Source organism: Aythya ferina (assembly GCF_964211825.1).
Source record: "Aythya ferina genome assembly, chromosome: 5".
Classification (NCBI taxonomy): Eukaryota; Metazoa; Chordata; class Aves; order Anseriformes; family Anatidae; genus Aythya; species Aythya ferina.
In genome coordinates this window covers 5,459,431-5,485,805 of record NC_140301.1, presented here as the reverse complement: position 1 = coordinate 5,485,805, position 26,375 = coordinate 5,459,431, and the positions used below count along the sequence as shown (strand labels likewise).

Sequence of the window (26,375 nt, the reverse complement as noted above, 5' to 3'; positions counted from 1 at the left end):
AGAAAGTAAGGAAATCCAGGCTTTCTCACAGGAAATTGCCAGTAGTTACTGTTCTAAATGGTCCACATACCTTATAGATTTTTTTCTAGTTTTCTATCTGCCTTTTCTAATAACAAAGTACTTTGGACAGAATCTAATTGGGGAAAAAAAATTTAGCTGCAAAATCAATCCATTTTAGAAATGATTTTATTATACTAGACATTTCCATAATTGAAAACAAACAAACAAAAAACTAACTAATAAACCAGAAATTCCAGTGGCTCAGTCAGTGTTTGTTTACTTAAAATAAGATGTCCTTGGATGTGCCTGTGATCTCACATAACAGCAAGATTCAGATCAACTTCTGGGGAGCCATCAACTGACCCATGCTGTCATAACCACAGCAGTCTTTGCCAGCCCTACAGTATGTTTAATCCCTCCAACTTCATCTTTGGAAGGTATAATCTCATACTGCCAGCAGAAGAGCAGGGTCCTTCTCTTGACAAGTTTATCAGCTTTGGGGTTTTCTCTTATTTGATACACACATAAAAGAGAAATCATGTACTGCAGCAGCCTCAAAGGCAAACCACAAATGCAAGGATTTAGTAGAATTAAGAATTCCACAGGTACAGGCAGCGAGTTTTTATTTTCCAATCTTCCTATGCTGTAACTACTTAAAGTTTATATGACGTGCAACAACTCTGCAGGAGAAGCTGCTTTGTATTCCAACACAGAAAAGAACATTTCTCTCAGAAAATTATTAACATTTTTCTAAGGTGGGTAGTAAACTATGAATTTTTAGGCTTTAATACATGTTTGTCATTCATAGAATGGCTCAGGTTGGAAGGAACCTTAAAGGTCATCTAACTCCAAGCCCCCTGCCATGGGCGGGGATGCCACCCACTAGTCAGGTTGGCTAAGGACCCACCTAGCCTGGGCTTGAACACCTCCAGGATGGGGCATCCACAGCTTCTCTGGGCAACCTGTTCCAGTGCCTCACTACTCTTACAGTGAAGAATTTCCTCCTAATGTCTACTCTAAATCTATCCTCTTTTAGTTTAAGATCATTTACCCTTGTCATATCATTATATACCCAAGTAAAGAGTCATTCTACATCTTTTTTATAAGACCCCTTTAAGTATTGAAAGGTCACAATGGGGTCTCCTCAGAGCCTTCTCTTCTCCAGGCTGAACATCCCCAGATCTCCCAACCTTAAAAGTTTTCAAAAGGTAAGCTTTTACCTCAGGAACCTATGTATAAATACACCTGTGTTTTCAGTCCCATCCATCAAGGAATTAGAGCTACACGAAATAGCACACCTATTTTATTTATGCTTGAATTGAGTTTACAACTACACTACAGGATTTATTAATAATATTCTAAACGTAGGAAGAAGGAGTCTCTGACAGTATGTTAAGTTATTTGTGGAGTTTGTGCCCAGAGAAGGATGGTCATACATTCCACTAGAAGTATTTGTGGGCCAAATGATGGCACTCCACTTCAGATGAAGAAACCAGCAAGTGTTTTTCCTGCCTGACCTTTGGCTATATCTGACAGCAAATGAAGAATAGGCAAAGGTGGTTTGTTTGTTTTAAGAAGTGACTAGTCTCTTTCTTTTCTGTTAAACATGTACTGATCTTTTAATTCTGTCTTATCTATATATTCCGTAGTCTTTCTCTGTATTGTTCAGTTCATGGAATAAAATTGAGCAAAGGTCAAAATGAAAGGGTGGATGGTTAGGTAATACTCTCACGATGTGACTGAGTGGACAGCAGTGTGGGACAAGACCATGATTCGGGTTCTGAGTCAGGCTTCTACAGGGGTGGCTGTTTATTATTGTATTGTCAGCCCATATTCCTGCCCCATCTCAAAGAGATCCCTGTACACAAATTTTATTTGCTTCCTTCTCCCCCCTCCATCTGTTTAATAAACTTGAAATGCAATAGTGTATGAGGAGCTATTGTAGTGAATCCAGGGCACCGTAACAAATGCTGTTCAAGGTCAGGGAGGAAACTGGCTCGTTGTCTGCATTTTAATAACACAAGGCCCAGCTGAAATCGAAATCAAAGCTCTGTCACACTTAGAGTTAGAACCTGTATCAGTCTCCTGAAGATATTAATAATCTAAGTAGCCAAGCCTGACAAAGCAAGTGTAATTATGCCTAACTAAATGGAATAAACCACCTAGTTCAACTCTCTATAGCCTCAGTGTGTAGAAGCACAAGGTCCTGCACAGGTTTCCAGCTTGAAGTGTGCTCGGAGTTTCAGCCTTCTGAGCTAACGTGCTCAGACTGATACCTAGTTAGCAGCTTGAATTAGCTACCTTAAAACCAGCCTAAATGTGGCTATTTCACAATCTGTTAGGTCCTTCTAACAAAATAAGTCACTTGCACAAGGTCAAAAAATAACTTGGTGGAGGCTGATGTGCAAGCCCCTGCAGCTTTGCCTTTACCACAAGCCCATCTTCTGTTCCTTAGCTGAACTGGACTCTAGCTTCATCTCTGTAGCTGTGGATCCATTTTCTCTTCTGGAATAAACAATCCAAGTTGTCTGCCAGACCTCGTATCAGCTCAGCATTTTTGTCTGCTGTGAGACAGAGACTTGTGAGTGCCCCACGCCTGATCTCTATGTGAGCTGAGCACACTTTAAAATGCATAGGTTGGTCATCTCTTCTAGGGTGCATTGCTGGGTTCTGAGTAACTGAAGAGCAGTTGGGTTTTGAGGTAACTGGAGAATCAAACTGTAGGTATTTAAAAGAATGCTGTGTGTAAATAGTTGTGCATTTTTGCTATGTTAAGCATAGAAAATATCATTATAAGTGTTAGTTAGCAGTATTTTAATCTTTATCTTGGCTGAATGGGAATTGTGTCTAAATGTTCCTACATGTTTTCCTTCACAGTCTTTATGAATGCAGCAATACCAATTGCAGCTGTACTTATAGTAAGTATGGACTTTTCTAAGTAACTTTAATTACAACCATGCTTCCAAGTGTAAGTGATGTGGAAATGAGGAAGAAGAAGGAAGGGATGCAAAGCTCCTGCACGTTTGCAATTCCTCTGGGAGAGAATGGAAAAAGCCTGTCTGCAACCAGTAACAGCAAGGAGTATGAAGCGCTTCTCCAGACTGTTAAGAGAACAAAAATTGCAGTTCTTAAATAAGAGGCATTAAATGAAATGCTTGTGAAATGCAAGGTCTTTATGCATTTCCTTTATGGCTAAATGCTGATGATAACGTCTGTATCTTTGTAGACATTTGTGGTCCACGCTCATCTGACAAGAGAGGCTGACTTCTCCCCATCTGTGGCATTTGCCTCCATCTCCCTGTTTCACATTCTTGTGTCTCCGTTGTTCCTGCTCTCCAGTGTGGTCAGATCCACTGTCAAAGCATTAGTAAGGTGAGAACTGTAAAATGAATGTCTTTGTTCCCATCTCTCTGACTTTTGAAGCTATGGCTATTGTTCCGTCATCCAATTAAAAATTTAGAAATAACATGGCACCTATTTACCAGTGGTTTTTGTAATTTGCTTCCCTAGCTTTTGCCATGTGCGTTGCCCTTGGTTGTAGCATGCAGGCTGGTTTCTTTGATGGTACAGTTGTCACAACCAATGTTTTATGGCCTATGGTTACTGCTTCGTTACGTGGAACAGGCTGAGATGTGCCGGTATCACATGCAATTCATACGTGGTAACAAAAAAGGAGGTGAAAGCTTACTGAAGGTTTCATTTTGTAACTTACCCAAATGTTTCCACCCACATGAAGCATGTAGAAAGGAAAAAAGATGATCCTAGAAGAACCTGTATTTCAGTGTTCAGCAGTGCTCTCCCACCAACTGTGTATGTGAGAGATGGCCTCTTGGTCAAGAGTTAGACTTAAAAAACAAAAACAAAACCAACAACAGAAGCCAAGCCACAATGCTGTAGACACAAAAATTGCAATGTTAAGTGTAGGAGTGAGCTGATGACTAAATGTCTCTTCCAGACTGGATGAATTTTGACTCTCTTATGAGCACATTAGCCTGCGCATTCAAAACCTGAAATAATAACCAGCACTTGAGTCTTTTTTTTGGTAGAACTCATGTTTCACTGGGAGTTTTTCTTTGAATATCAGCAAATCTGTGTTTAAAAAAGAAAAAAAAATCCAATACTTTCCTTATTCAGTGTAACCCTACACAACTGATAAGGAATGAGGAGAGAGTATGGGCTTCTTACTTTATTATACCTCTTTGTGATCTCAAATATAGCTTGTCCAAAGTATGGGGCAGATAGCTGTATTAATTGCCTAGCTTAATTGCGTTTGTGTCACTTTGGAGATGTAAAGGAGACTACAGCAGGAAGCTGATATTGCCCTCACTGTTTTAGAAATTCCCTGATGGTGCAGAGTCACAGCTGCATCCTCTCTCCTAACACGTGTGAAACCTGAGAGCATCAGTGGCTGGCAGGAAACGTTTTGCAGGCACCGTGGTGGTCCCTAGAGCCAAGGCAAATTGTCAGGCAAAGATCGCAGCCAGTAATGTGTCTGGGGGCCAATATTGGTAATGGGCATTTATTTTGGCTTGTGTAAGGATTTTTTTGTCAACCAGTTCTGTGCCTGTTAATGCCACAGTATCAATGCTAGAACAATTAGTATCAACCAAGTATTAATTGTTGCTAGCCATGAGTGATTCTGCACTTACTTCCTTGTAAGCAGGCTATTGCCCTGGCATTTGGAATGCAGGCAGGAGCCCCCAGGTTGAATTTGTGTGATAAAGCTGACACGAGCCCTGTCTTCTCTTAGGAAGGCCAAAGCTCATCTGGAGCTCAATCTGGCTACTGCCGTTAAAGATAACAAAAAATGTTTTTGTAAATACATCAACACAAAAAGGAGGACTAAGGAGAATCTCCATCCTTTACTGGATGCAGGGGGAAACTTATTTACAAGAGATGAGGAAAAGGCGGAGGTGCTTAATGCCTTCTTTGCCTCAGTCTTTAGCGGCAATACCGGTTGTTCTCTGGATACCCAGTACCCTGAGCTGGTGGAAGGGGATGGGGAGCAGGATGTGGCCCTCACTATCCATGAGGAAATGGTTGGTGACCTGGTACGGCACTTGGATGTGCACAAGTCGATGCGGCCGGATGGGATCCACCCAAGGGTACTGAGGGAACTGGCAGAGGAGCTGGCCAAGCTGCTTACCATCATTTATCAACAGTCCTGGCAATCGGGGGAGGTCCCAGTTGACAGGCGGCTAGCAAATGTGACGCCCATCTACAAGAAGGGCCGGAGGGCAGACCCGGGAAACTACAGGCCTGTCAGTTTGACCTCAGTGTCAGGGAAGCTCATGGAGCAGATCCTCCTGAGAGTCATCATGCAGCACTTGCAGGGCAAGCAGGCGATCAGGCCCAGTCAGCATGGGTTTATGAAAGGCAGGTCATGCCTGACGAACCTGATCTCCTTCTATGACAAAGTGACGCGCTGGGTGGATGAGGGAAAGGCTGTGAATGTGGTCTACCTTGACTTCAGCAAGGCTTTTGACACCGTCTCCCACAGCATTCTCCTCAAAAAACTGGCTGCTCTTGGCTTGGACTGGCACACGCTTCGTTGGGTTAGAAACTGGCTGGATAGCCGGGCCCAAAGAGTCGTGGTGAATGGAGTCAAGTCCAGTTGGAGGCCAGTCACCAGTGGTGTTCTCCAGGGCTCGGTGCTGGGGCCGGTCCTCTTTAATATCTTCATTGATGATCTGGACGAGGGCATTGAGTGCACCCTCAGTAAGTTCGCAGATGACACCAAGTTAGGTGCGTGTGTCGATCTGCTTGAGGGTAGGAAAGCTCTGCAGGAGGATCTGGATAGGCTGGACCGATGGGCTGAGGTCAACTGCATGAAGTTCAACAAGGCCAAGTGCTGGGTCCTGCACCGGGGGCGCAATAACCCCAAGCAGAGCTACTGGCTGGGAGAGGAATGGTTGGAGAGCTGCCAGGCAGAGAAGTGCCTGGGAGTGATGGTGGATAGTCGGCTGAATATGAGCCAGCAGTGTGCTCAGGTGGCCAAGAAGGCCAACGGCATCCTGGCTTGTATCAGGAACAGTGTGACCAGCAGGGCTAGGGAGGTGATCGTCCCCCTGTACTCAGCTCTGGTGAGGCCGCACCTCAAGTACTGTGTTCAGTTTTGGGCCCCTCGCTACAAGAAGGACATGGAGGTGCTTGAGCGGGTGCAGAGAAGGGCGACGAAGCTGGTGAGGGGCCTGGAGAACAAGTCCTACGAGGAGCGGCTGAGGGAGCTGGGCTTGTTCAGCCTGGAGAAGAGGAGGCTCAGGGGCGACCTTATCGCTCTCTGCAGGTACCTTAAAGGAGGCTGTAGCGAGGTGGGGGTTGGTCTGTTCTCCCACGTGCCTGGTGACAGGACGAGGGGGAATGGGCTTAAGTTGCGCCAGGGGAGTTTTAGGTTGGATGTTAGGAAGAACTTCTTTACCAAAAGGGTTGTTAGGCACTGGAACAGGCTGCCCAGGGAAGTGGTGGAGTCACCATCCCTGGAGGTCCTTAAAAGACGTTTAGATGTAGAGCTTAGGGATATGGTTTAGTGGGGACTGTTAGCGTTAGGTCAGAGGTTGGACTCGATGATCTTGAGGTCTCTTCCAACCTAGAAATTCTGTGATTCTGTGATTCTTGGCTATCTGTACCTGAGTAGTTCACTTAGTGTTCCAGAGTGCATTGCTCCCAAGTGCTACTGGTGCTGCTCTGCATGGGTCTTCTGCATACCCCAACCTTCAGTGCAGTCCTTCCGAAGCACGCGTCAGATACTTTCAACCTGTGCAAACACGTGCTTGCTTAAATAGCTTGGGAAATGTGAAAAAGCAAACAGATACTAAAAAGCTGTGTTTGTGCTGGTTGAGTACAATTAACGTTATACCTGTTGTTACACCTTGCTGCTAATAACTAGCTGATCAATAGGATCAGATAAAGGTAATCTAACTTTACAAAGCCATAATTGAGCTTTTGTTAGGCTGAGATATTCTAATTGGTTTTAGCAATTGTTCAAGGCATCTTACCCTGTGCTGACAGAAAGGAAGCAGCAAAGTGAAGCAGGAGATGAACCAGAAGTGGAACCCGCATGTAAAAGGATGTTGAGAGCGTGTTACTGGCTTTGCATCTCAGGCACTTCACAATCACTGCTCTGTTAACGTTGGCCAGAATCTCTGATGCCAGCTGCTCATAAAGAGAAGAATCTCTACAAATAAACTTGTCAGTGTCTTTTTATCCGTACATATGTGCCCAATTGAAAAGCATCATCATGGATTGCCACTGACACTATTGGAACAATGCTGGGATTCTTTCCAGTGATAGAAGAGACTTAAAGCTTATGTTCTACATAGGGTCACTACAAAATTTCCAAGTTATGTGGTTAGGGTGTTCACTTCTGTGGAGAGAGGGAACTGCTGAAAAGCCTTTATGAAGGTAAGAAATTCTGTTCTCTCTGAAAAGTACTTTTAATACATATTTGTGCTACTGAAAATTTCAGCAGCCAATTGATGTATTTCTTAAATGTGAGGTCTTCAAGGACAAAGACTACAGTGTACAATTTCCCATCAGCAAAGGTCAAGTAGCGAGAGTGGCATTATATATTTTACTGGCTTTAATATGAAACTGCTTTTTCAGTCAGCTGTGCAAATAACTGTGTTTTAATCAATACCTCTAGTGGATGAGTTAAAAATAAGTTCCTCAGTGGAGATATTGGAATTCTGGTGAAAGTGCTGCGTCAGCTAGAGTTCTGCAGAGAACATACTTGTTTTTTAATTATTATTCTGTAAGAGTGTAGAATGGTGTGACACCCTGAAGTGCAAGCTGATGCCTCTAACAAACAGTTCTCTCTCGCAGCTGTAAGTCACTGCATTCCTTCAGTGATAGCTACAGGAGCAGCAATATTGGATTTAAGCAGAGAATTAGGCAGAGTGCTTGCAGGGAAAAGTCTTGGCATTTAGAGTACAGCCACCTTGCTGCACAAATCAAACTATCCTGCGGCTTCATAAAGACCTGGTCTTGTTTAGGTATGCATGGTGCAAGAATATGTTGGATGTCTTTTCTTCTTCCTTTTCTAGATCCTGGAGCAGATACAGAGAGGGCTTTTGTATCTGATCTTTACAACTTTAGAGCAATTATTCAAATGTCAATGTAGTTTGCCTGTAAAGAAAGTAGGTGCAGCTGCATCCCAGTCCCATGTAGGCAATAGCTAAACCATCATTTGGTCCGTTTAAAGACACTCAAAATGTTCTGTTAAATGTCTGGCTCATTGAACAAAGAAAGTCAAGATCATTCCTAGCCCCATGTTCTAGAGCTTTGTGCAAATAGGTAAGAGTATCTCTGAGGCTTCTCATTTCTTCTTTTAACAGACCTTAACATTAAGAATTTGTGGTCCAACATTGGGCCTGAATTACTTACTCCTCCTCTCATCCCATCCCAAATAGTTACTCCCCTTCTTTATTTGCTTAGATTGTAATTCATTCTCGGCAAATCCACCACCAGTGGATTGACAGAAAACCTGATGAATGAATTCTTCCCCAGGAAGGCCCTTGCTGCCCTCAGTCTCTGCTTACAGTGCTGTGGTCCAAGCACTGCTTTTGCACCAGCAGAGCATCCCGTGAGGCTCTCAAAAGAAATTAAATCTCCTTCTGAAGAAGGAATCCCCAGTAGAGGAAAATAAATGCTGATTATTAACTCTTATTTTTTAACTTGCATACAGACAGGTAGGCAGATTGCACTGTGCTGCGGTGGCATAGACGGCTCTCCAATTAGCCGAAGGCTAAATATTGAAATCAGTTATTTCAGTCATCCTCTATAAATTTATTCTTTAAACTTTTGGGCCTTCCATCACTTTATAGTTTTGAATACTGATAGTTAACTTATTTGCAGCTAATTGAGCCCCTTTGACACTAAGTTCAGTGTTCAATCCACTTTACAAATTTCATTTGCTTGCCCTGTGAGTAGATTAGACATAAATTTTATAAAGTCCGGTAAAGAGATGAAAGTGATGTTATACTCTGTTAAATATAATAAAAAAGGCACATTATCTCTTAGTTAATTAAATGTTAAACAGCTTGGGAAGATTTTATACATTCTTCTTTGGGGCTGCTGTTACCATTCCTTTTCTATCTCATGTGTTGAATATTCTTCTGTTAAGGTATGCTCCTTTTTCATGTTATCTCATACACTTCATATTCCTTGTAAAGGATTGATTTCAGCTCATGGCATACAGATTTCTTCAGACTCCTAGTGTTTGTTCAGAAGAAATGGCTGTGCAGTACTTTGGTAACGTAAATGACATTAATTCTACTTCTGCACATCCACTGCACTCCACTTCTTCAAAACCAGCTTTGGCTGGGGCTAGTCTTTGTCACACCAAATACCTGACAAAATCTTGTGTAATTTATCTGGTGGCATCAGAAGAGGAAAGACCTGAGAAGCACTTGCATAAACCATTGAAGAATCATAGTCCTTAGTACGCAACAGAGCACGTTTTGTCAACTTCCATGCAGTAACATCTCATGAAACATTTTCATAGACCTGTAACAAAATGGAAACAGATAAACCACACAGCAGACAATGGCTGAAGTACTGGAAGGGATTCTCTGTAATAAACATTAGAGTGAACAAAAGTTTTGCATTCTGGATTGAGCTGTAATTCTTTTTCCCTCTCAGTGTGCAGAAACTGAGTGAATTCCTGTCAAGTGAAGAGATTGGAGAAGAGCATGATAAATGTCCAGAGCTAAGAAGTGCAGATAATCACAGCAAATACCAGGCAGTGGTAAGTAATAATGTCTAATTGCAGGTGAAGTGGGTAGTCGTTTGTACCCAGAGTAGTTTTTCTGCTTTTCTACTTCCTTCTGATTATTTTATGCAATTGCAAAAACTCATTTCAGTACCCTGTACTACATAGGTGATAACATGATTGCTCATGTTTAGGGCACTTTGCTGGTACCGCCACCACTTACTGTGTGTTTTTGTCTTTCTGGTTTTTCATAGCCACTCAAAGTTGTTAACCGCAAGAGGCCTGCCAGGGAGGACTGGAACAATTACAGCTCTCATACAAGAAGACCAATTAATATCACAGAAGCAGATGATTTTTGTGTAAAGGTGATATGAAGGTCACTCTAATAACAGTTACTATGGCTCATTAATAGTCACTTTTGTATTCTGATAGCCGAGTTTCAAATTCGAGAAGCAACTTCTGATGTGAAGCTGTCAGATGCTTGTACCAAAGATTAATCTCACCTTTCTTTCTATGCTTTCCATTCTCAGAACTGCCTGCTGGCCTTTATATTGTGATTAGTTATGTATATCCCTCTAGATTTCACTCAGCAAATTTACACTGGCAATGTTCACATTATTAGCCGTGTTTTCATGACAAGAATTTCCAGCTTATTTGAGGAAAAGTTAAAATTGTCCATGCCAGTTGGAAGGCTGATATTTTTGATTATCTGTAGAAATGGCCAGAAATAATAAAAATCCTGATGGCTGTTATACAGATGATGCTGTTTATTTAGGAAGTCTACTATTACATTTGCATTTCTGGCACAAAAATAATTCAGTTTCGTGAGTCTAAGTGGGACAACTGGTTAGTGCTTCCAGGGTTCTTTGGAGGCTGTTGTCTAACATCCTGCTTTAGTGCGGGAAAGTGTAAGGAATATTGATGTTGGGTGGGGAGGAGGAATAGACAGGTAGATCAAAAGATCAGCCTGGAGTGATGACAAAGGAGGGCCAGAGCAGTAAGCTCTTAGAGGATGGTATTTTTAAGACCTTGAATATCTGAGGACCAGATATAATCTTTGGCTCCATCTGCTGACATCATTGTCACAGGCTGCGCTTGGGGCCAGCAATTCTGCAGTTATTGGGTGCTGTCTGTTTGCAGCTTATTGCCCGTGAGGGGGCACTTTTTGAGAGGGGATTCTCTGGCTGGTTTTGTTGATCTAGAGGGAGCAGCGCAATATTTTCTTCTGCTTATTCTTTCAAGTTTGTTTGTTTGTTTGTTTGTTTCCAACATAAAGCCATTATTTTATTCTCCAGTGGAAGTTAGCTCCAGGGTAGGATAGAAGTGTCCCATTCCACTCTTTTCTCATGTCAAAAAATGTTGTACCTTATGTTGCTGGAAGGCTTTGAGAGCTTCAGTGCTTCTGAAAAAGTGAGAGAAGAGAATGCTGTATAAATACAGATCTGTAAAATTGTCTCCTCTCCCATTTTTCACAGTAACCAGTGGAAATCTCCAGTTAAAATCCTGAACAGACCTGTGTCTTGTTGGTAGTCTTTTTAAATAAAAAGATGGCTTATATCCAAAGAATACTACATCATCTGAGAATCATATCAGAAATATAAAGGAAAATATTGTAATAGGCAACAACATGCAATTTTTGAGGACAATTCTGCAAATCAACTCAGAATGCAGACCATATAATTGTGTTATATGCTGCAACGTGTCTAGACTGACATTCAGTGCTTTGCAGAGTGCAAACCGTGGTCCTGTATGTAATTTAGTCATCATTTCACTTATTTTATGTGCCCACCTTATGAATGACAAAACAAACCCTAAAGAGCAACTTTTTCCCCCTTTTCCACAATTATCTTATTGCTGTGCTTTCTTGAGTTCAGAGATTGTTGCACAGAATACAGACCTCTAGAAAATTAGTCACTTGAAAACCTGTTTTCTTCACTGAGTAAAGGCTAACTGTTCTGATGCTCACAATAGATGTGTCTTTATACCTTTACTAAAAGAAAAAAAAAGTCAGTCTAACGCTGGTTTTCTGTTTCTTATTTCTCTCCATCTTGGCATAGATCACAAATGGATTTTTCACTTGGACGCCTGAAGGTCCTCCAGCATTGTCCAACATTGATATCCGAATCCCTCAAGGTACAAAATGACATCAGATATAGAGTAAGATCCTTTTTCATGAGCATTTGGAAAATCTGAATCTTATGTGTGTTCCCCTCTCTTGCAGGTCAGCTAACGATGATTGTAGGACAGGTTGGCTGTGGTAAGTCATCTCTCTTGCTAGCCATACTTGGTGAAATGCAGAAGATCTCTGGCAACATATTCTGGAGCAGGTAGTACTATTTAAAAATTCGAACTTGAGTTGAGTAGTAATGCACAAAAGACCAAAATTCTGTCCTGGGAACCTGGTTTGGGGATCCAGGATTTTATAGGTGCACAGGCAAGAGGAAAAAAACTTACCCTAATAGTAGGAGAGCACATCAGAAAGAACCCCCAGCCAGGCTCAAATGAGCCACCCATTCCTCTTGGTGGAATAGATGCGCATTCGGCACTCCAGCAACGTTACGTGCATGAAATCATGCTTCAGAAACAGAATTAAGTATCTGAAATGTTGTGCTGCTACAGAATGGCATTTCTACTTTAAGGCTTGAGCAGCAAGATTTTGAACAGCACTGTTAAGAGGCACCTCCTCACTAGGAGAGGTCCTTGGCTGTGCCTCTAGATGTGCGCTCCATCTCAGCACAAGTCTAATACGTGAGAAATGGAGAACGTTTTATAAGTGGCAGTGATCTCAGGATATACTCCCTCGGGATCATCCAGCTTTATTTGACAAGAGGGAGATGGTCACGTCCTTCTCTCCTTCCTCAAGGGGACACAGCAGCTGTGCTCCAACAGGCAGATATAGTCTGTACTTCTGTCTAACTTTTGTCCTGGCCATGAAGGGAGGAAAAATGCGACTAAACTCCAACAGCTGTGCTGCTAGGGCTTGCTCTTTTAACCCTTACACTAAATGGCAGATTGTATAATGTATTGCAACTCCTGTACGTATTTTCTGGTAATTGCTGCCATCTCTAGCCCATTGTCTGATCTTTACCTTTTGGGATACAATTGTTTGTTGATAAAGCTTGACATAATCTGCTTGAATAATCTGAAATTTATGGGTAATCGGCAATTATTTGTTGGTAAAGCTTGACGAGGTGCAGAAGAATCTAGAAAAAGAATTTTATTTCCAAATGAATGGGAAAGAAGGAATGGCAACAATACAACCCATAGTTACGCTGATGGACAGAGGGGTATTGTCACCTAATGTTTTCTGCACTGATTTTGAAACAATTCTCAAAAAATTCATTGAATGCTTGTAAAGATATTATTTATACTCAGCCTTCATGGCTAAGTCAGTCACCCAGCTCAGAACGACGCACAGTTTACAAGTACAAGGGAGGAGGGTCCCCCGTTTTATAGGTGGGGGAAATGAAATGTAGGAAGGTGACCCCTGTGGCTTGCGAGAGAGAGAAGAACAGATGCCAAAGTTCTGGAATAGGGAGATGTACCCATTAAAACAAACATCCCTAAACAGAAAATCAGAATATGGCTAGGAACAGTACAGAATCCCTGCAGCCTTATTAAGTGAACTAATTTCATTTCAACAAGGCTGCAATTTTTTATAGATGGCATAACATGATTAAGAAGTGTAATTTGAATGTCTGATGCTAAACTAAAACAGATGACATGATAGTTCTGATCAGACTGTGTTTTTAAATAGCATTTGTTTAGAAGCATGTGTTTCACAACAGCGTAAAGGTCAGAATGGGTTTTCCTATCTTCTGTGTGTGCCAAAGTATCACAAGGTAAAATTCAGTTCTTATCACATTTGCTTTGCTATCTGTCAGATAAGTATAAAGGGGCTTGCAGCTGAAACAATCTTAGCACTGTAACTGCTAGCTGCTCTGGGACAGATTATTTTTGTCACTTTCCAGAGCTGCTATGATGTGTAGTGGTCTAATCAGAGTGATGGATGTATTCAGTGTAGGCTGCACACCTGTGTTATAAAGCTGCCAGATGAGAGCTCCCTAATTTGATAAGAAAATACTAATGCCTGACCAGGTACATGCAACATTATCCCAGATCCAAGGCAAGTGATTTTATCAAGTAGTGACCAAACCTTGTAGCCTTAGCTCATCCAGTAACATGTATCACCAAAATCAGTAAAATCCTTGTTATGTTTATTTCCTCAGGATGAGATAAATGCTTAGATGTTACAGAATAGTCCCAAATTATTTCATTTCACATTTCCTTCCCCTTCCTTTCCTCCAAGGTCACAGCTATGAATGTGAAGGATATATCCTGCTGACATGTCACTCAGTGCTCAGGAAATCTGGGTTCTATTCCTGGCCCTTCCCTTGGTCTAATGGATAACCTTGGACAAGTCATTTCCCGCCTCTGTGCTTCCAAGCTCTATCAATAAAATAGGATTAACTGTATATCATCTTTATTTGCTTCCTGTAAAATGGTTTCTTTCAAAACCTTTAAAAATTACAGTAATAATTTGTTACTGGACTAGGAATTGGCTAATTGAAAGTTAGCAGTGGCTCGTTTTTTATTGTATTTAGTTATTTGTATTGTAGTGTGTGCCTAGAAGATCCAACTCAGATTACTGCCCACTTTCCAAAGCAGGCTGAGAGCATCTGTGGCATAAATATTTTATAATACTGCTAGAGATTATAAAAATAGAGAAATCATTATTTACATTCTGAACACATAGTAAATAGTATCGATTTGACTGGTTACTGAGTAAATAGTAGTGTACCCCATGCTGATTTCTTCTGGGTAGTATCACACTTTAAACAGTGCTAGTTCGAGTAGTATAAGATACCAGTCTTTTTGGAGTAAATAGTATCAGAAGGTGGACCTAAGGGAGAAATATTTTGCTCAACGTTATGTTATTTGTTTCTAAACAAAACATATGCACCCAAGTGAATCTTGAGTCCTTATAATGTGAAGGAAGTAGTAGATTCATTAAGGTTGTTCACAGTAGATTTTCTTCCTTCTGTACTCAACGTGGAGTTGACTGTTTCCATCAAATGACAACATATTGAAGTGATCTCGATGCCTAAAAAGTACATAGATTTTTATAAAGATGCATCTGTTGGCATTTTCAAAAACTTAATTTGATTTTATTTGAATGAATAGCTTTGTTCAGTACTCTAACCTTCAGAGTAAAGGTACTAGTGTGAGCTGGCTCTCATATTCTACAGCGGATTGAATTTAGATACAGTCATTGCTTTACTATGCATTAACTTTTTGGAAGAGTCTCAAGCTGACCTTTTAAACTGTGGGTATAGTTCTCCTGCCTGGGGATTTATGAGCAAGTAGTGCTAGCATAAAGTTAATGAGACTGTTCCCTTTAAAGCATGAAGAGCTGTGCTCCTCCTCGTTTTGTTTATATCATTCAAGACAGATTTTTCATTCTTTTTCAATGGAAGCGATTTTAGCTTCAGTAATAAGGATGGTCAGTCATCCTGTCAAACAGCTCCGTCTGTGAGCATCTTGGCACATGCTGAAAAGCAGCAAAACCAAAAACTGTTCATCCCTCAGACCTGCCCACGCTTCCTCACACAGACGCAGCTCCAAAGACTAGCGCTGCTACAGCATGCAGCATGCTGAAGTCATCTGATTTGGGTTTCAAACTAACCTGTTATAGGAACTGCAAAGGTGCTGCTACTGTCATGGAAAAACAGTATCACAAATTATCTGTTGGTTTTACTTGAAAATGTCATCTTTTTTAATGGAACTCCATTCTTATCACGTTTGAATTTTTCAGGTCTGTTAGCACTTCTAGGAAAGAGTAGAGGTGATTTTATTTGTTGAGTCAAGTTAACAAGTTTATAAGGAAAAAAATCTGCCAAGTTTTTGACTGCTAAAATCAAGGCAATTTCTGAAAAAGGAACAGATGCTGCGCTGCAGCTCTGTGATAAATACTGTTTGCAGTCCGTGCACTAAGTGGAATATAATAGTTTTTCTTTCAGGGGCAGATTGCTTTTGCTTACTTAAGTAAACAATCTTTGCTTTCTGTTTGTGATGCAGCTGTACTTCTGACAGCGAGACGGGGGAAGATGTCAGGTATGGTATTATATGCAATTATTGGGCTTTCTACTAAGTCAATCACAGTAGAATCACAGAATGGTTTGGGTTGGAAGGGACCTTAAAACTCATCCATTTCCAACCCCCTGCCATGGGAAGGGATGCCTTCCATTAGATCACATTGCTCAAAGTCCCACCCAACCTGGCCTTGAACATCTTCAGGTTATCTTCAGGGATGGGGCATCCACAGCAACTTTGTGCAAACTGTGCCAGTGCCTCAGATTAAAGACTTTCCTCTTAACATCTAATCTCAGCCTCCCCTCTTTTAGTTTCAAACCATTCCCCCTACTGAAATCAGCAGAGGAAAAAATGTCATCTGGTGGCCTTTTTATTAACTTGATGCTAAGTGCATGTCTTCTACTGGCCAGAATATTTTCTTGTGAAGCACCAACTATTTTACTGCTTTTTCTTTGGATTTATCATCTCTTCTGTCCTGCTTAGCATGCTTTTCAGATTTGTTACCTGGCTGTCAGACTGAGTCCTGCAAAATTTATGTTCCCATCTGCCTGTAGACAGAGGGACTTTCATATGACTAACAGCTAAATCTCATGGTAAAGGGTTCTTGGAAATCTCATAGTTCTTCCTGCATAAGAGAGACTACAGTTCATGGGCTGAGTAAAAGTGAAACTGTTTGAACCCATTAAGGTACGAAAGGAATATGATCAGAATTAGACATTCACATGAAACCGTTATGAGGATATACAGCAAACAGTAAGATAACATAGAAAAGAGTGTGGTAATCATATTAAAAAAAGAAAGGAAATATCAGACTATATGAAACAATTGTTTGCGTTGTCATAGATTCTGGGAGTCCTAGTCATGTTTGTTATATGCACTAGGATAGTGGTTTTGTTGCACTAGCATCCTATAGAATATTTTTGGTGCCCTCAGAATAGAGTATTTTGAGCCAAAATGTTGTGAGGTCTGGAACGTTTTCTCATAGGTGTTGAATACTTGCTGCAGTATTGTTTAAAACACTTGTCAAAACTGGAGCTTTAACTATGCTGGTTTTAGATCGATATCACGTAGTACAGAGCTTCAGCATACTTAGCAGAGCTTTATTTTTGTTACGCAGTTATATTGTTGTATTTTTACTTACAGCAATAATAACCTGTGTTTGTCTTCTGTAGCCCAGAGAAAGAATCTCCTGTTGAGATGGAATTCAGGTATAACTCTTTAAAAACTAATGTGAATAGTCTTCAAAAGTGTCTGCTTGTAATGAGTTGCTCCTCTTTAGAAGCCAAATGGTTTGTCTCTGTCTCTGTGTACGCAGCTGCCATGAGATCTGGGAGAAGTAAAAACACGCAGGTGACCCTTGCCATTTAACACTGGCAAAAACATATGCTCCTCAATAGTCAGGCATGCCAACATAAGAATGCGTCATTACCTACCATCAGGCTGAAAATAATGGAATCATGTTTTTTGGTTTATGTAGATGCAATAGTAGTATAGGACATGTTTCTCTTGTGTTTGGAGAAAGTCGATTTTGAGTCATTGTTTGATACTAGAAATTCATGAACTGTGCAAAATAATCATGATAAAACTGTAGTCATCAATCCAGCACACATAGGAATGGCTTTGCAGTGTACTATTTCCTCCATCATTATAACTTCATTGAAGTGTGTCTGTTTTCCTTTAGAAATTACCAACATTTCAGCCTCGTTGCTAGGTTTATTAAGGGACCAAGATACACACCCGAATGTCCAATTACTAGTCTTTTTTCAATGATCTTGAATACATACTGAGCCTCCTGGACTAACAAAGTGAAATGTGAAGATAGATCAGTAGCTTCAAACAAGCAACCTTAACAATGTTGTCTCTGGTTCTAAATTAATGAACTGGGTTGATCCCATCAAAACACTAATTCTCCAGGGAGCTCAGGGAAGGTTTCCTTGCTTATTCTAAGGTTGGATTTTGCCATCCGTCTCTTTGTGATAATTAAGAGGCTATGGTCATTTTATCATTTGATAAGGAGAACAATTACAGTCCACTGATAAAAATATGTTTGTTTATGCAGTCCAGAGGTAAGAGACAATTACTTCCACCCGCATAATGAATTCCTTGTAAGTCTTTGCTAAGCCATTTATTTGCATGACGTCTTCTGAGCGCAAAATCTTAGGTAGATTCATGGCAGGCTTTCAGAGAAAGTGTTGCACACGCCATTTCAGAATGTTTTGTTCTCTGGACGTTTGACACTGTTTATCGTACTGTTTCAGTAGAAATATTGTTTGGCTGCCTGTTTACTGTACTGTAGATGTGCTGTGTATTCCTTATACAATCAAGCACTTGCAAGCTCCCTATTTATGTCAAAATATGACCTGTCCTGATCATCCAATTTGCACCTAAGATTATGCTAGATGGGGTTTACTAAATTCTAAATTTTTAAACAAATTTTGGCAAGTTCGTTGCTTGTTCCCAAATTCCTAACAGTAATTAATTCTCACTGATGGCCTAAAAGCAGAATTTTAGCCAAAGTGGGAATGGTGTTCCCAGCCATTGTGCTGGTTCTCAGCAGGGAGTGCATCTTACAGGTAGTACCTGTGTCTTTGCTGAAAGGAAGAACACATTTGACAAAACTTTTAAAAACTTTTTCCTCAAAACTTTGCTAATATTTTTTGAAAAAATAAATTAGATGTGACTTTTCAATCACTTTGAGATTTAATAGTAGCAAAAGCACAGTTTCAAGCAATAAAAAAAGACAAGGGAATACATGTTCGTCTTGGAATGCTCAAAGCAATTTTTTCTCAATCACTGAGATGAGAATTTCATACTAATTGAAAAAATGCTTTCCCCCTGGGGCAGAAATGAATGCTCTTTGAATTAGATTTTGAGACTACAGGCTGGGCTGCATAGGGGATTTTTTTTGTTTGTTTGTTTGTGTTTCATTCTCCAGTAAGAGAATTTATAAAGCATAATTAAATTCTAATGAGCGATCAGATATTTGAACTTGGAAGCACGCTACCAGGATAGCATAACTGTGTGTTCTTTCAGGTCATCAAAGAAAATTGGATCCTATAATGGTTTCTAAGCAAACTTGGTGAAAACCTGAAAAAATGAGCAGGGCAAGTGACCTTAACTCCTGATTTAAAAAAAAAAAAAAAAAAAAAAAAAGATAAATAAAGCACCCAGTTTGTTTTGTCAGCTCCTTGTTTGAATTGCATTCTGGTCCAACTAGACAGAGGCTGCTGTAATTAATGGCTGTCTAGCAGACAAAGGCTATGTTTGGGTGAGAGGTCATATCTTTTATTGAATTAGCTGATATAGCTGGAAAGAAACGGGATACACTTTAAGGCATATGATCCCTCTTTTGGCCCGTTTATTTGAGAAACAGTGATATGCCAATGGGTTTGTCCATTTTGCCCAACAGTATCAGTTGCTCTAATTAAAAAATCATGCCTTTCTCCCAGCTCTGCCGTTAGAGGTCCTTGGTAGCAGTGCTTTTGTGGCTATCTATGCTACCTCAGGAGTAGGCAGATACTTCCTAAGTAGCAATAAGAATAATACATATGAAATAAAACGTGCATGGGCAGATCCTGTTGGCCATTCTCTGGTAAGCTGTTCCTTTTCATGGTACATGATGGGGGCAATTCCAGAAGGGTAAATAGCAAATATCTTTTCCTGTGTTCTCTTTACTTGTCTTCACATAGACATAGAAAAGTATTGTGCATGGAATCCTTCTGACTCAAGTTCTCCTTGTAGTGGGGAAAAGAAATGTGTTTTGGGGGAGAATTGCCTTTGCGTATGTGTGGAGTTGTTATATTTTTTTAAATACCTTAAAATATCTTTTTTAAACACTTCTCCTGAAAGGTGTTGCCTAAGCAGTGATTTTTATTAGTCTATCCAAAAAGAGCTGGGGTTTATTGTTTTCGTCCTGCCATCTGCATTGCTCAAGAAGCAGGTTTATGGAGCTAGCCTAGGCAAAACCCACTTCACAGCAGAAAATGGGGGAACAAACTGAAATTCAAAAGAACCAACTCTTGAGATAGGTGAACAATTGCAGTATTCTGTTCGAAATTGTCCTAAAGAACAGATCAGAAAGGCAGCATTTTTAAAGATTTAGTACAAATTTCTTCCTTTACAAAAAGAATGGTTTCCAATTACCCCTACTGCACTGTTAAGCTGGGAACTCCTGGTTTGTTTGTTTTTCCAGGAAACGAGGATCGGTAGCATATGCATCACAGAAGCCTTGGTTGCTCAACGCAACAGTGGAAGAGAATATCACATTTGAAAGCTCCTTTAACAAACAGAGGTAACAGGTTTCAGCACTGTTATGTGCTTTTCTTTTAGCTAAATAATGGTGTTGCATCCTCCTCCATTCACACATGGGTCTCCATCTCACTCCAGCATCAAACATAATCCACCTGCTGGAACACAACAGAAGACCCTGAGGCCTGGGTGGTCCCCCTTTGACTGTGCTTTTCTACAAGGACACAAGAGAGAGGGTTGAGACTCACTTGACCTTAAGTGTGGAAGTGTTTTCATTTCCATGTTTGTGCAGCATGCAGTATTTTCTTTCTATCCCAAAATGACAAATTTTAACTTAGAAGAATATTAACGGTGTGAGAGTGGGAATATTGTTGCTTAAGATTTCCACATCTGGTGTATCACGAAGGACTGATGGGTTATTTTTTTTTTGTAATTGACCAAAACCATTCTAAAGGATTCAAAAGTTCTTGCTGGTATTCCATTCCGTGCCCCCACCCACCACCCTAGAAAGAAGTTGGTTACTGTGTATTCACATCCTACACACATTTTTGTTTGTTTCTGTCGTCCTTGGACATAGAAGCAAGAAAGGCTCTGGGCAGAAAGAAAGTTAAATGCTAAACAATAAAAATTCACTATGGGAGAAGTTGTTCTTGTTTTGCCTGGGTTTAGCTATTAAATGTATTCAGCTGGGAAGCTGACCTAAGATGCTTTTTCTTAGCCGAAATGGTATTTACTTGCCTGCGATTGAAAGAGATCCCATTAGAACAATTAGTGGCTAACAAATACGTTTTCCACTGTGTGATTTTTCCAGCTGGTTAATTTTTGTTCCTTTGCAGGTAGGAAATGTGCTTCTTTAGCAGTATCTGTGTGGATTTTGTGTTACCTTTTTTGTTTCCGCAGGTACAAAGCAGTAATTGATGCTTGTTCCCTCCAGCCTGATATTGACATTCTCCCTCACGGAGACCAAACCCAGATTGGAGAGAGGGTCAGTAAACAACTACGGGCTTCTATTTTTGTTTTAAATATGTAGAGTTTTTTTATTATTTTGTCATGTTCTTAAAATCTTACCGGTTATTTGGCAACAAAGGTAATCTTTTAGCTAAGTGTACGTTTGGGTCATTAGTCTGAAAGCTTGTTGCTTGGTAAACATAGAAACACTGTCATTTATGTGAGATGCCATGATTTAAATGTGCTGCTATCAGAATGTTTGACTAATTCTGCAGACAGTGCATATTTTGGTTTCTTTGTGAATAACCTAAAAATAAATAATTCATCGATTTTTTAGAGCACCTTCATTTTAAAAATGGCAAATTGTTTAATAAAGAGCAAACCAAGCCTTATCGCGTTGGGGAAACTAGAGCGTGACAAGAAGGGAACCAGAAGTCACAATTCCATAAGCAATGTGCTCTAACACCTGCACACACACAGAGCCAAACCAAACCAACAGCAACCACCAAGGACACGTTTCCATGAGTAATCTCCACACTGGCTACCATGTTGATTTACCTTAGTTCTAACAAATTAATTGTGTAGCTAAACAAATGTGGGTTTTGGCAAAAAGGGTAAAGTAGAGGGGTGAGAAAAAGAGGCAGGGAGCAGGGGTGGCAGCTTCTTTAGCAACAGTATTTGCTTATGAGAGCTTAAGGTGCTTGTGAAGCTGCGCCCGGATCATAGGAAGGATGAGTAACTTTTAGCAGGGTGGTAGCAGGACTAAGGGCACAAAACAAGTGCAGTAGCAAGCACATAATGTTCATCTCAGCGTGGCCTGATCTCACAGCTCACAATGACTGGCTATAGTAGCTGTGGTACACATACGGTATACAATGGAACTAATACAGTGTGGTGAAATAGAAGCATAATATAAAAATAGGTTAGTCAGACTTCAGACTGGAACTTTTGAGTAGAAGGTTAGTTTAGACTGCCTACAGACCATCTATGCTGCCTACACCATTGTGTCACCACAAGCCATTACACATTTCCCACCCCCCTGTTATGTATGGAGCTCACAGTCCTCTGGCTTCTCTAACAATTAGTACACTATGCTCCTAGCTGAATTGCAGGCCCACATTTCTGAAAAAAAATCTTTTTTTTTTTTTTTTCCCTAGATAATTCAATCAGAATATGAAAATTTTGTTGATGTTTTTATAATTGATTGATTGTGTGTTTTTTTTCTTGCTTATCTCCAGGGAATTAATCTGTCTGGAGGGCAGCGCCAACGTATCAGTGTAGCGAGAGCACTTTACCAGCAGACAAATGTTGTGTTCTTGGTGAGTAGGTGCCAGTATGCTTATGCTGCAAACAGAAGCACAAGATGTAAGCATTTAGAGTATTTCATGGATAACACACACTGAACATTGTGCTTCACTGAGCTGCGCTAAATGCCCCCTGTTTATTTGATAGCCGTTGTTAGCTAGACTGCAGGTAAGAAGAATTTTGCAAATGCTGCAGACAGGTGGATATTATCATATAAATTGAAATGCTGATGCTTTCCCTCTCAGTCTGTTGAAGTTTCTTTTTGAGTCTTGTACTTATTTTTGTTACCAAAAATTAAATGGTCTCAGCAGTATTTATAAAATTCCTAAACTGTCTCAGGCGTAAATTAATGTTGGCCTGTGTCAAAGGTGTTTCCGTTCTGCAACAAACTAAGCTTTCTTCCCACCCTGAACTGCTCTTTGTATATCCTGCCCAAACTTCAATAGAAGTACTAGGGAAAAAGGAATGAGAGCAGTCTCTGAAAGCCTAGTAGGTAGGAAAACAGATGCATCCTACGCAGTCTCTACTAGTGAGCTTGCTGGCTTTCCAATTAGGACTTCCTTCTTAAACCCTGTTTCCAAGGAGCTGTGAATCCAGCTTTTATGACAACCAGACATGAGAGTTACATGGGATTAGTTAGCTGTGCATATTTGAAGTCATACCTAAAAGTCTGGGAGGTTACTTAGATAGAGCTTTCCCTGTAATTGGGCTGATCATGATGTGATGCTTCACGGGCAGGGCATTTCAGGCAGTGATGAGAACACAGAGGCAGAGAGCAGCTGGGTGCTGCAAGGGCCAGCATGGGACCCTAACTTGTTTTTTTCCATTGTTACTTTACAACAGAACTTCTGTACAGGACACTCAATAATATCATAGTAGCAGACTCTCTGATGGTTTGACAATACAAAAGCATTTACAAATAAGCTTATTTTTCCAGTTAATCATTCAAAAATAATCAGGAATCCTGTATATTAGTACTTGAAAACATCTAGTTATTTTAAGTCGTCATCATTTTGATGATGTCAGTCAAAGAAAGAAGAATTTATCCAAATTCAACTCTACATTTTCAGCAAATACCTGGACAGAAGAAAACAAAAATTGATTTTTAATAAATTCTAGTATTAGCATAACATAACATGAAATACTAATACTAAGTAAATCCTACAGCCATTATCAGTAGTGCAAGCAGAAATTATGTCTTTATAATTTCATATAAATAGGATTAAGTAAAAAAAAAAAAAGTTTAACAAAATGTAGTACAGATTTGTTTATTCCTAAATTAATTGCATATTCATTGCTTTAATAAGATGAGGGTAATATAGGCATAAATGAAGTATCTGAGCAGGATCATCAGAGACCAAGCTTTTTCCTTTTGTGATGCTTTGTTAATAGATTTCAATTATATGGATTAAAAATAATAGTAATAATAAAAAGTAATCATAAGGAAATACGTATAAAGAAAATAAAAATCTGCTGTTTGTCACTATCCCTGAAGCAGTTTGGGTAATATCAGGGCATGTTGCTCCATTGTCTTCAGTCTAACAGAAATCACATGCTGCAGTTACGTGGGCATTTGAGAGGAGCAGTTCCCAGAAAGGCTCAGGAAATCATGGCATTTACACAGCTAACGTTACTGTATGTCATTGTGCAGTACTTGCTGTGAAAAGGACAGCTCAAGGTCTGTTGATAGGTATCTTAAGAAAACTGCTCCAAAGAAGAGTTTTGATCTTTTGATAACCTCTTAAAATTTTCTATATTGATCTAACTGGTTTTACTGGTATTAAAAGCCGTAAGATTCCTTAAATCCTATAAATGTTGACTCCAAAAGCTGGCCTGTTTTCCTCATGACAGGATGATCCATTTTCTGCACTGGATATCCACCTGAGTGACCATCTCATGCAAGAAGGGATCCTGAAAATGCTAAGGGAAGACAAGCGCACTGTTGTGCTAGTAACTCACAAGCTGCAGTACTTGCCCCATGCTGACTGGGTAAGAATGTTCTTCCCTTTTTTTTTTTTTAGGAGGCAGGAGAGTGTCACAAATATGTCTTCTGCTACACACAAGGCTCTCACTTCATCTTTCTACCAAGTGGTAGTTTAGTGAGAAGATGTCTTGGCATAACCCAGGTCTTTTGAAAGTTAGCCAGGAGGGTTGGGGTGCCATAATTTTGGAATTCCCATTTTACAGAACACCTAAACAGGTCTGATTTTCCTCGAACTGATACTTAATAATCTGATGAAAATGGGCCACATTTAAAATACATCAAGTATCCAAAAGCAATTCTTATATTGGAAAACTTTTCATCTCAAAATGGTGAAGTGTTGGAGTAACATAATGAACTGCCTCAGGCTGCGATGTTACTATGAAGTTGTCTGCGGTGTCACAGCAAAAGGTGCTCTGATGGTCAGTGAGCTGTTAGGGAAATTCAAGGAAAAAGAGTACTTCCATGCATTTGGTAGCAGTAGATAACAGTAACAACTATTTTCCTTTTTGTATGTTGACAAACTTTTAAGAAATGGTTATTTCTCAGGTGTTTTGTTAGGTTTCTTTGTTGTATGTTGTAGTTTACAGAAAAAAATGAGGGTATGCTTTCTTAACACTTTGCTGTTGCAAATGTCTAAGATGAAGTAAATCAGATAGGATAAGGCTGTTTGGTTTGTTGGATTTTTTTTTTTTTAGTTCTTTGGTTCACACTGGCCTTGTACTTACTTCCCCTACAGTTATCTAGCCCATATCAGAGGTTTTCTTGCCCACAAGGATTGATTACTGCAGTTATGCCTCCTAGCAGGGATTCTCTGTCATTTGCAGCTTGCACAGACTATAGCAGCAGTTATTCTGTCTCAAGCAATAACCATATTTCAGCTGCTTTCTGTTCTTCATATTGGCTTGCTGTAAAGTTGCAGATAGACATTAATCTTGCTCTCGTCGTGTTTTTGGTGGGAAGCATTTATCCTTTATGGTGTCTTCTGTGACCTTGCCCCTCAGTTGTACACCTGTAAGAATTACTGCTGTTCTCAACACAGTTCTGCTTTTGCTGTTAGCATCTCTCAGAATAAAGGAATTTTCTGTCTTCTTCCCCTGCATTTCAGGTTCTGGCTCAGCTTCCTCTTTTTTAATTGTCAGCATTCTTTTTTTCAAGATGCACAACTGTGGTATTGTGTCAGCATAATCTTTCTCATTTTCTTTTCCAAATGTCAGATTTATTTCTAGGTGCTCTTGTTATGTGAGATACTCAATGGAGAATGTTTGTATCTTCTAACTGGGTTTCAGTAATGTGTTATGAAATAAACTGTTCCAAACAGCTTGTAGGATAGGAAAGGTTTGCATTAATTAAGTTTATAATTAATAATTGCTTATTAAGAGAGAGTTCGGTGTTGTTTTTTTTTTCCAAAGCAAAGGTCTCATTAAGTCTTAGAAAGTTTTACGCAATGTGGTACAGCAGGAATAATTTATTCTGTTTTACTTTAAGGAATTCTAAACAAAAATATAGTCTGAAGTATGTGTGACAGCCTTTCTAAAGCTTCATAGCAAAATCCTCAGAAGAATTTAGGGTCCTATTCAGTCGGGAGGTTCCTGAATAAACAGACCACAAAAAGATCCATTTGCTTTTCTTCCTTTCCTCTGGTGCAAATTCTCAGCAATAAATGGAATATATTCCTTTTTTTTTTTTTCTTCCATTGAAATTTCTGAGTTTCCAGGGAGAGAGAAAAATAAACACTGTATTAAACATTTTCTAATGATGTCACATGAGTTTACAATCCACACGCCTCATTTTCCAATTCTCCTTGTCAGATCTAAAGTTAAGTTAGTTACATTACGTGTATAATGTGGTTGCACTGATATAAACCTGGAAACCACACCCTTCAGACTTTGTCTTGCATATATAATTATTTTTTTTTCAGACTGTGTCTACCATTTATGCTTTTAAAAGCTTTAGGGATTCAAAATCCCTAGCTTTTCCTTATGAAGTCCATGATATCAAACAGACGGTGGAGCCAGCATGCTCATTTCTAATTGCCTGAACAAGGGCAAAATTTATTGCACACAGTGTGTTGCTAAAAGCCTTTTCCTT

At 39.9% G+C, this 26,375-nt stretch overlaps 1 protein-coding gene across 1 annotated transcript in view; it reads left to right on the top strand.

The window, feature by feature from the left end:
* The window catches only part of ABCC8 (ATP binding cassette subfamily C member 8), a 74,729-nt gene that overhangs the window by 27,761 nt on the left and 20,593 nt on the right, over positions 1–26,375 (top strand). The window contains exons 11-22 of the mRNA XM_084521937.1: positions 2,878–2,918; positions 3,227–3,372; positions 9,640–9,745; positions 9,964–10,074; positions 11,767–11,842; positions 11,931–12,036; positions 15,788–15,823; positions 16,975–17,010; positions 19,995–20,093; positions 20,951–21,035; positions 22,237–22,317; positions 24,155–24,292. Of these exons, the coding sequence (XP_084378063.1) occupies positions 2,878–2,918; positions 3,227–3,372; positions 9,640–9,745; positions 9,964–10,074; positions 11,767–11,842; positions 11,931–12,036; positions 15,788–15,823; positions 16,975–17,010; positions 19,995–20,093; positions 20,951–21,035; positions 22,237–22,317; positions 24,155–24,292 (1,061 nt within the window). The remainder of the gene's footprint in view (positions 1–2,877; positions 2,919–3,226; positions 3,373–9,639; positions 9,746–9,963; positions 10,075–11,766; positions 11,843–11,930; positions 12,037–15,787; positions 15,824–16,974; positions 17,011–19,994; positions 20,094–20,950; positions 21,036–22,236; positions 22,318–24,154; positions 24,293–26,375) is intronic.